This window comes from Eucyclogobius newberryi, unplaced genomic scaffold (genome assembly GCF_026437365.1).
Source record: "Eucyclogobius newberryi isolate DKJ021-1_F unplaced genomic scaffold, fEucNew1.0.hap1 SCAF_1, whole genome shotgun sequence".
In the NCBI taxonomy this organism is placed as follows: Eukaryota; Metazoa; Chordata; class Actinopteri; order Gobiiformes; family Gobiidae; genus Eucyclogobius; species Eucyclogobius newberryi.
In genome coordinates, this window is record NW_027315723.1 from 9,397,707 (window position 1) to 9,407,338 (window position 9,632).

The 9,632-nt window shown below is 44.2% G+C and overlaps 1 protein-coding gene across 5 annotated transcripts; it reads right to left on the reverse strand.

Moving 5' to 3' along the window:
* Window positions 1-1,707: 1,707 nt before the first annotated feature.
* On the reverse strand, window positions 1,708-6,763 carry LOC140373783 (cysteine/serine-rich nuclear protein 3-like). 5 transcript variants are annotated; one of them, XM_072460790.1, is made up of 5 exons: window positions 6,484-6,763; window positions 5,486-5,656; window positions 5,062-5,336; window positions 4,100-4,411; window positions 1,708-3,288 (listed from the first exon to the last, which is right to left on the reverse strand). In XM_072460790.1, exons 2-5 carry the CDS (start codon window positions 5,631-5,633, stop codon window positions 2,302-2,304), a joined length of 1,722 nt encoding a protein of 573 aa, XP_072316891.1. In that variant the 5' UTR covers window positions 5,634-5,656; window positions 6,484-6,763; the 3' UTR covers window positions 1,708-2,301. The 5 variants fall into 5 exon arrangements, with proteins under 5 accessions (XP_072316891.1, XP_072316580.1, XP_072316662.1 ...); XM_072460479.1 differs by having other exon boundaries at window positions 5,486-6,763; XM_072460561.1 differs by having other exon boundaries at window positions 4,115-4,411; window positions 5,486-6,762.
* Window positions 6,764-9,632: the final 2,869 nt, after the last annotated feature.

The following is a 9,632-nucleotide window of genomic DNA, read 5'->3' on the forward strand; positions in this document are numbered from 1 at the left end:
ACAGTCCAACATTAACCAAAGATCTGCAAATCAGAACTCTCCTCCGCGCGCGCAGATCCTGCTCCTGCATTACCCCTCTTGTTACCTAGCAACCGTAACATCACAGCTCCCCTGTCTGTGATTGATCAGCAGCCTCTGAGTCCACTTACCCACAATACCTTTAGCGCTCATGAAAAAAGCAAGCAGGCTTCCCTTGCTCCAATATGATCTAGCAAGTTAGCAGGCGCATAAGGTAAGAAAAGGAGCGGACACGTGGCAACCGTGTGTTCTCTATCAAATCCCATAAATCATTGTTTAAGCAGCTCAAAGCCCCCATTAGACCCATTTCCAACCATTATGAAGCTCTATTGTGCCAACACCTGCTGCGTCTGTTTGCAGTGTGGTTAGGAAATGGGCCGTGGTCATACTCCTATAGCCTGACATGAAAAGACTGTCCAATAAATTGTCGCTCAGTACAAAAATAGACTGGTGTACTAAAATACAATGTAAACATACAAATACAAATACAAAAGGCTCATTGTGCACGCTCGTGTCACAATGTTCCAAGTAGAAAAACGTGCAAAAAAATGATTGACGTCAGAAAAAAGATTTCTTGCCCCCACGTTTTGCAAGTGTAAGGCAAAGTACATTCCATTCATAGACCAATGGCGCCATCTGTTGGTTAATTGAATTAGAATCAGAAAAGGTTTATTGCTATTGTCATTGAACACATTTCACTAACAAGGGAACTTGTCAAAGCGTTTGGTGCAACATAAAACAATTAATATTGAAATAATAGTAATAGCAACGTCTGTAGAGTCAACTATGGCATGCATAGATTAAGAATTTACTTATTAAATAAGGTAAAACATGTCAAATTAACTTGTCTCAGTATGTACACAGATATTTGCACAAAAAATTACAGATGGTCGGAAATAGTGCAGAAAGGGAACAGTGTGTGAATAGTATTGGTTGAATAATTGTTAAAGTGACAGGTGTTAAGTGTTCATGAGTCCAACTGTTCTTGTGGCAGGTTCTGGTCTGGATGGACTGTAGCCTCCTACCTGAGGGGAGTCCAGGGTGAGAAGGGTCAGCAGTGATCAGACCTGAACGTCCCTGAGCCCTGGAGACGTACAGGTCCTGCAGAGATGGAAGTCTGCAGCTGATCACCTTCTCAGCAGAGCGCACAATGCACTGTAGTCTGTGTTTGTCCCTGGCTGTGGCTCCAGTGTACCACATGGTGATGGAGGAGGTGAGGATGGACTCAATGATGGCTGTGTAGAACTGCACCATCATCTGGACTGGCAGCTTGGCCTTCCTCAGCTGTCGCAGGAAGTACATCCTCTGCTGGGCCTTCTTGATGAGGGAGCTGATGGTGGGCTCCCACTTGAGGTTCAGGGTGATGGTGGTGCTGAGTCCAGGGCGGTAACGGGGGAGTCTGTGATAGTGAGGGGGGGCTGCGACTGTCCTGAAGTCCGTGATCATCTCCACTTCTGGGCGTTGAGCTCCAGGTCGTTACCACTGCACCAGGACACCAGTCGGTCCACCTCGCTCCTGTAGGCAGACTCATTCCCGGCCGAGATGAGCCAGATGAGGGTGCTGTCATCCGCAAACTTGATCATTTTTACGGAGTCGTGGCTGGAGGTGAAGCAGTTTATTGTAGACGTCAATTGTAGACATCCAAGATGGTAGTATATATGCATTATTCAAAACGCAAATTAATACATCTAATGTATAAAAGACACTTTATTTGCAAATTACATTGTCCTTTAAAGCAAGCATATTTCATATTGGCCCCATTAGTTGGCAGTTTTGAGTAACACTTTAAATGTAAGCAGTAAATTTGGTCTATATTACAACATGGTGCTGAATACGCTATGCTTTGGCATTCATATAAATAATACAAAATGACATTCTGAAATGCTATGTATCACTTTCAACATTGTAGTTTGCAAATACATATGGCTGTAAAATACTGTATTTTTTTCTATTCAGTTCATATTGCTAGTGAACTATATTTAAGTAAACTGAACACATGCAATACAGACAGCCATTGAAATAAATTAGCAGCAGCTATTAAACATTGTGGCACTGAATGGAAATAAGACTCCACAATGTGGCCAGAACCTCAGAAGTTGTTGGACTTGTCATAGAAACTGGCTAGGAAAACATGCTCAAGATGTGTTTCAAGACAGCAATTTGACTATGTAATACAGAATAACAACAACCAACAAAAGCTAAAATTAGATTATCATGTGTGCAACTCATGGTCTGTTAGCTCCATATGGAAGTGCACTTAATGAACATCGCATTTGTAGGGTTCTAAGTTATGTTTTGATTTGTTTCTTTCAAAGTCTCTCCTTGCTCCTTCCCTGTCTGCTCCTTGGCCACATTTTCAGTTTGTGAGTCACGCCAGTCTAGATTGTTCTGGAGCAATGTGGAATGTTCACCACTAGTGGCAGCATCGCCCTCCGGCATCTGTGCATGTGCGAGACTTGGGGAGTTGAGGAGTGTTTGGGGCGGGGGACAACACGGGATGGCCTGATGCTGCTTGGTGGAGATATCAGAGTTTAGGGCCGTGTCCACAGTGGGGAGAGTGGGGCGGCTTTCACTGTCTGTGTTGTAATGGAATGGGCCACTTGTCAGCGCCTTGTTAGAGTAGCTCAATATAGACGGGAGAGGGACTGGGTATGGAGGCGCGGCTGAGCTTTGTAAAGGACAGTCCCAGTCATCCTCTTCCTCCTCTTCTCCATCATCATCATCATCATCATCATCATCATCCTCCTCATCTTCACTGTCCTCCCCCTCCTCTGGGTCATTGGTGTCTAAGCTATGTGTGCTACAGTCTGAAAGGCCACTGCAAACACTACTGCCATCCTCATCATCCTCGTAGGCTTCGTCCTCATCTTCGTCGTCCTCTTCTTCATCTTCGTCCTCCTCTTCGTCATCTTCCAAATGGGGGTCCGCTGTGTCGTTCTGGAGGTGCATCATGAGAGGAAACTGGAGGTTCGGCTGTTGCTGCGTCTGGACTAGAGAGGAGGGGTCGCTATGGAAACCGTTGCCATTGGTTACGAGCTGCTGCTGCTGCTGCTGCTGCTGCTGCTGCTGCTGCTGCTGCTGCTGCTGATGTTCTGGCGGCGGTGGTTGCTGGCGGTGAAGGGGCTGCTCCTCGCGGCTCTTCTCCAGCTCCAGCTTCATAATGGTGTGGAGGAAGTGGGTGCGGACACGGACAGGGTTGAACTCCAGACGACCTGTGGCGTTACTACAGCCCTCTTTAGTGCAGCCACAAGGGAAGGACATGCGGTCCACCTGGGCACAAACATGGAAGGAGAAAGTCATTCTGGGCTTATGAAATACTGTATGAAGTTAATTAAAAAACATTACATAGGAGATTGCAGAAACATAATTTGGGGAAATATTTTGAAGCAATACAAGTAGTAATAGAGTAGTGTATGTAGTAGTAGTAGTAATATTATGTGTTTCTTCACTGCAAGTGTAGCCTATGGCCTGTAGGCTAAATAATAGTCACGTATGGAATTTGTTAATACAGTAAACATTGTGTATTGTTATTAGGGCGGGGAGTCACAGGGTCCGTCACAATTCGATATACTGCTCACGATACGATAATGTCACGATTTCGCAATACATACTTTAATAGATACATAGTTCATGATATTCTACAATATATCCCAATTTTAAAATAACCAAATACATTTTAACAAAGTTTTCTTTGTTAAACCCCGACCTGCACAAACTCAAACTTACTGAAAACTGAAACACATCAGTTTTAATAATCAAAACAATCAAAATGTAAATGGTTTGCATAAACAAGTTTCTTGTCTTTAAACAAGCAACAAACCTGTAATACAGTCAAAAAATAATCGGAACATTATACCAAAAATGACTCACAGCGATATATTGATACAGCAGCCCACAATTTAGATATTGTATCACCAAATTTAGAAACACGAATTGTTACAGTAATTTAAAAAAAAATTAAAGTTGGCTACTTTTGGCACTGTGTTTTCAAATCAACTGGTAAGATTTGATGCATTTTTGACTATAAAGTAAGCAGACACGCAAAAAGTGACAAAAGTAGTGTATTACAGTTGGGCCTCACCACAGATCCATTTACCTGGCACTTAATGCCGGCCAGGCTGCAGGCACAGGTCTCCGGGTCACACATGCCCCTGCAGCGACATCCACACTCTTCACGTGACAGGCGGAGGGCGCGCAGCTCGTGCTTCTCCACCACATCGATGCGCCTCACCCCAGACGTGCGGAGCAGAGCGCGGCGCCTCCTGGTGGTCAGCGGCTGCAGGAAGAAGTAGTCATCTACCTCTGTGTTGTCCACGTCCAGCTCGTCCACAGAAATGTCGTCTAACGTCAGCGTGTCCGCCTCCGCTGATGATTCCGTGCCGTTTTTGGTGAGCTGCGGACACATTCAAGTCTGTGTGAAAATGTACGCCAAAGGACATTCAAACCCTTAGGACATTTAACACCCTGGTCCTGGATCAGAGAGCTAAGGTAAACACAACAAACAATCCATGTTGGTCTCTGTTCACTTGATTTTTTTTTCAGATTTTAATCCAAATCAAAAAAGAGAATCAACCCGAATCCGTTTTTCTGATGTTAAAATGATATTCTATGTATCTATTCTATTGGAAACCTCAATAAGATGAGAATGTTGAAATGATGCTGAAATCAAAATGTTAAATGAGCATTCATCTATTTTTAATTATTTCATTTTCTACCACTTTTTCCATTAAGGATTGTGAGTGACAGGATCCTGTCCCAGTGACAGGGCTTTAGGTGGGGTACACCCTGTTCAGGGACCAGCTCGTCACAGGGTTAAACATAACAGAATATTTTATTTGATTGAGATTGAAAGCAGAAAAGTCAAAGCGAGCCATGTAGGCCTACAGATAAACCAATAGGTTTTTCGGCCAACTTCACTACCAAATGTAATAGGGGCCTAGCCTACTCCTAAAATGAATTTCATTTACATGGTTATTATGCAAATTAGGGATTACACAGATTTATTACGCTATGTAAAAATGTGAATAAAAAGCTGTTACACACAGTGTATGTCTGACTAACTCTGAGTTTGATGGCGTTGAGTTTCTCCTCTTTCAGGTGATGCCGGAGCATGTTGCGGTGGCTGCGCTTCTGCTCCAAGGCAAACTCCCTCAGGGTGAAGTTCTTCACACAGCTATGGCGGGGGGACATCCCCAGGGTGCTGCCCCCCTGAGTGGGCACACTGGTGAAGCCCTGTCTCCGGCCGAAGTAATACACCGTTACATTCTCAAAGTGCACATTTCGACCTCGAAATCTCTTGGACTTTTGCTGCAGGGAAGCTGCGGGAGGAATGACACTATTTTAGGCAACACATGTTAATGTAAGGAGGCATAAAAGACAGAAGATCACATGTAATATTGCAATTTAAAATGAATAGAAACTAAAATGTAGTCCTTCTCTAGGTGTTTAGAGACCCCTGTGACCTTACAGTTGAGCAGTCCAGATGGCACTGGGTGGTTGAGACTGTCGCTGCTGTTGCCGCTGTCACTGCAGGACACCTCATCATCGGAGGCGGGTGTGGACAGATGTGAGGAGGGGCCCTCTTCATGTTTCCTCTTCAAGATTCCACTGATCATGGTGCTCCGCCCACTGGTCACACCTGCACAGGTAAACATACACACTCCACTATACTTCCCTCACATTTTCTTTTAGTTAGTTAATGGATCTGGAGCTGTTTGGATTGACATCTACAAGGCCAAACAAACATTAACAATAAACTGATTATAGCTCTATGACTCATGCAGGTGTGTCTTGAGAAATAGAATCGTAGTTGTACTGCTTATAGCATCTCGAAGTGACCTTGCATTAGTCATCATTATAAAATAAAATAAATTCAACTTATTATTTTTTTTAATTGTCAAGTCTCCTACTGCAACATGTATTATTAAATATTATGATGTGAATTAGCCCCATGCAGTCCGGTTGGAAATACAGAAAAAATAAATTGATATACGTTTGAACATTTTCTATTTGTTTGTTGAATGCAATAGCAAATCTTTGTGGTGGCTGCTTGGAAGCTGAACTGGTATAGGATTACATCATATGCAGTAAAGCTGATGCCGGTCCAAGCTCTTTCTCTCTGACACTTCCTACTTCTGAAAGCAAAGATCTCCCCTTTCTCCTGCTAAGCTGCGACCCTCTTATTTTTATATTTTGAGTCCTTGAGGTGTCTCTCCTTCAGGAATAAAAAACTCTGCATGATTGCTGTAGAAAACATTATCTTTTAATTGGTGTGTCCTATTTCCTGTACATCTCGTTAAACCTTAAAATAAACTCTCAAATGCATGCATGTACCTCCCTCAGCCCAGTTGCACATCTTAAACCCTAACAGAGGGATTTGTATTGACAAACCACACACACGGCATCACCAGAAGCATTTACATCATTCACAGACCAATTACAATCCTTTTAAGCAATGCCACTGACCTGTTTCGTAGTTTAGGTCTCCGGGAAGTCGTTGTCTGTACTCTGCTTACCAAGCTTCCACTAGCAGCCAAACATCCCCATGTGTCGTGATGATGCAGTGAGCGCTGCCATGATGCTCCCCTTCCTCTCTCTCTCTCCTCTCTCTCTCTCCGTAGTGCAGCACCTCAGCCTCAGACTATCTCTTATACTGCTACACTGTCAGCTCGCCCATTCGCTCGCCCATTCCCTTCCTCCCTCTCCTCTCACAAAGACTTGTTAGCTGTGCTACTGCTGCTGCTGCCGACTGGAGCACTGAAGCTTGACTGAGGTGAAGCAAGCCCTCTTTGAGATCATAAAGAGAAGAGGGGGAGGATGGGAGTGCAGGATGGGATAGGAGGGGGGTGGAAAGTGTAAAATCCTAAATACAATCTTGCGAAATACCTTGAATAATATTGAAACTTTATGACAGAAACTGAATTATAATTGGAATTCTTCTAGTGGCACATTTTAAGGAGAAAAGAATGTTACCTCAAAAAGGAAAGCTGTAAGTCATGAAAGATTGAACACATGCAGTTGCAATTTGTAATTTGTATGGATTATGTCAAAACCTCTGCCAGTCTGCTTTAAATGAGGTGTTCTTGAGTTAGTTACAGAAGCGTTATGATTACCTAAAACATGCATGAACATACATGGACTGGGGAAAAATATAAATGTTGGATTTTGCAGCTTGAGGCACTGCGGATGCACACAAACTGCCTCCTCCACCACTGTAGTGTGCTCAGCCAATTTAATTAACAATGTGGTGTTTCCTCAGATGATAGCACTGGCAGTATGAAGTAAAACTCATTAACTCCTGATTTTTCTATGTATTTTTTCATATTGAACAAAATGGTTTACTATTATAGCTCTTACCTGTACCACTAAACAAATGCACACATTTTTTTTTTTTTACTTCTTTAGTAAAATTTGTTTTCCCTAGTACAGATATAATGTAAAAGAAGCTCTTTGGGTCAAAATGAGAATGCTGTGAGCTGTAAACATCCATGCATTTTTAACGGCTGCAAGGACGAATTAACACTGGTGCGTTGTTAACATGCTAGTTGTTGTTAGCAGTGGTGTGAGGGCAAAATGTTGCTTTGGTCTCTAAAAGTTTAGGTGCACTTTATTGTCCCATAGGGAAATTTATCATCTGCATTCGACCCTTCCCTCAATGCTGCTGGGGTGTCTCCTCAGGAGCAGTGCAGCACTGAGGGACCCATCTTTGTGCCAGTCTAGGTCAAGACCAATGGAGCTGTGCATATTTTGGGTTGATGGGGGAAACGGGAGTGCCCGATCTGGCCCGGGAGTCAAACCCGCAACCTTCTTGCTGTGAGGAAACTCATTTTGACCGTTTGTATCCATGATCTTGTCCTTTCGGTCATTACCCAAAGCTCATGACCAAATGTGAGAATAGGAAACGTAGATTGACTGGTAAATTGAGAGCTTTGTCTTTCGACTCAGCTCCTTCTTCACCACAACGTCCGATGAAGCAACCGCATAACTGCTGACCTTGCACCGATCCACCTGTTCCATCCTTCCACCCAGAGATACTTAAACTCCTCCACTCGGGTCAAGGACTCCCGCCCACCTGGAGAGGGCAAGCCACCTTTTTCCGTTTGAGAACCATGGACTCTTATTTGGAGGTGCTGATTCTCATCCCAGCTGCTTCACACTCGGCTGCAAAGGTCCCAGTGCATGTTGCAGGTCCAGGTTTGATGGAGCCGACCAGGACAACATCGTCTGCAAACAGCAGAGATGAGATCTTGTGGTCCCCCAAACCGGACACCCTCCGACCCCTGACTGCGCCTAGAAATTCTGTCCATAAAAACAATGAACAGAACCGGTGACAAAGGGCAGCCCTGGCGGAGTCCAACATGCACTGGGAACAGGTCTGACTTACTGCCGGCAATGCGAACACAGCTCCTGCTCCGGTCATACAGGGACCGGACAGCCCTGAGCAAAGGGCCCCGGACCCCGTACTCCCGGAGCACCCCCCAAAGGACACAGTTGAAAGCCTTCTCCAGATCCACAAAGCACATGTGGACTAGTTGGGCCAACTCCCATGAACCCTCGAACACCCGATGGAGAGTATAGAGCTGGTCTAGTGTTCAACAACCACGACGAAAACCACTCTGCTCCTCCTGAATCCGAGGTTCGACTATCGGTCGAATTCTCCTCTCCAGTACCTTGGAATAGACCTTACCGGGGAGGCTGAGGCGTGTGATCCCTCTGTAGTTGGGACACACCCTTCTGTCCCCCTTCTTGAACAGAGGGGCCACCACCCCGGTCTGCCAGTCCAGAGGTACTGAAGGTTCAGCCTTTCCATTTATTCGCTTCTTGGAAAATAGCAGTAATGATGCCCTAACCTTGGACTTGCATATTCTGTACAGAGAATTCATGCATGTTCCTTTCATTTATGCAGCAGACTAGCTTTTTCCCTCCTAAACTCACGTCACTCATCTGAAAATAGTTTCACCCTCTGATTAGCCATGGAATATTTTGGGGCTACTTAGTGTGCAAAATGGCTTGTCATAGTTGCACCTTTTGCTTAATTTTTTTACTGCCAGGTGGAACATGATAAGTTTGCAACAAATTTGGAAAATGCCTTCTCCACTAAAGAGAGATTATAATGGTACAAAAGGATTAAATTTAGTTAGCTTCAAGTTGAGAGCTTTTTCTACACCTTCATCATTAAAGAATATAGTGAGTGTCATTACTGTGTTGTAGACGCATGCACAGATTCTCTTATATGTGTTTATGGTGTAGCTTAAGTAGAATTTCCGTTTGGTTGTTATCTGCTATGTGCAGATTTGCCTTGTTTTCTCTCACCGAGGATGGAGTGGCAATGACGGAGCAATCCTTCCAATCAGCTTCCATGGCAACGAGCCACGAGAGAGGAGGAGGGGGAGGGAAGGTGGAGGAGGAAGGGGGGCAGCCAGCTAGAGGGGTTTTGTGTGTGTCGGCTCTCCCTAATGGTGAAGCGAGCGAGTGAGTTAGGACTGCATTTTCAATAAGAACATCGTGTGTGTATGTGCTTGGAAACCTGAACAAAAGGAGAACAAAAACAATTAGTTATTCAAGTATATTTTGTGAATGAACACAAATAACCTCAGTAGATGTTGAACAATCCT

Bases quoted from the DNA above. Each gene is read 5' to 3' on its own strand.
- LOC140373783 (XM_072460479.1), bottom strand. From the start codon at position 5,672: ATGTTTACCTGTGCAGGTGTGACCAGTGGGCGGAGCACCATGATCAGT. The intron at 5,337-5,485 runs GTAAGGTCACAG...TTCCTCCCGCAG, and splicing joins GCCATCTGGACTGCTCAACT to CTTCCCTGCAGCAAAAGTCC. The intron at 3,289-4,099 runs GTGAGGCCCAAC...GTTTGTGCCCAG, and splicing joins GCCAGGTAAATGGATCTGTG to GTGGACCGCATGTCCTTCCC.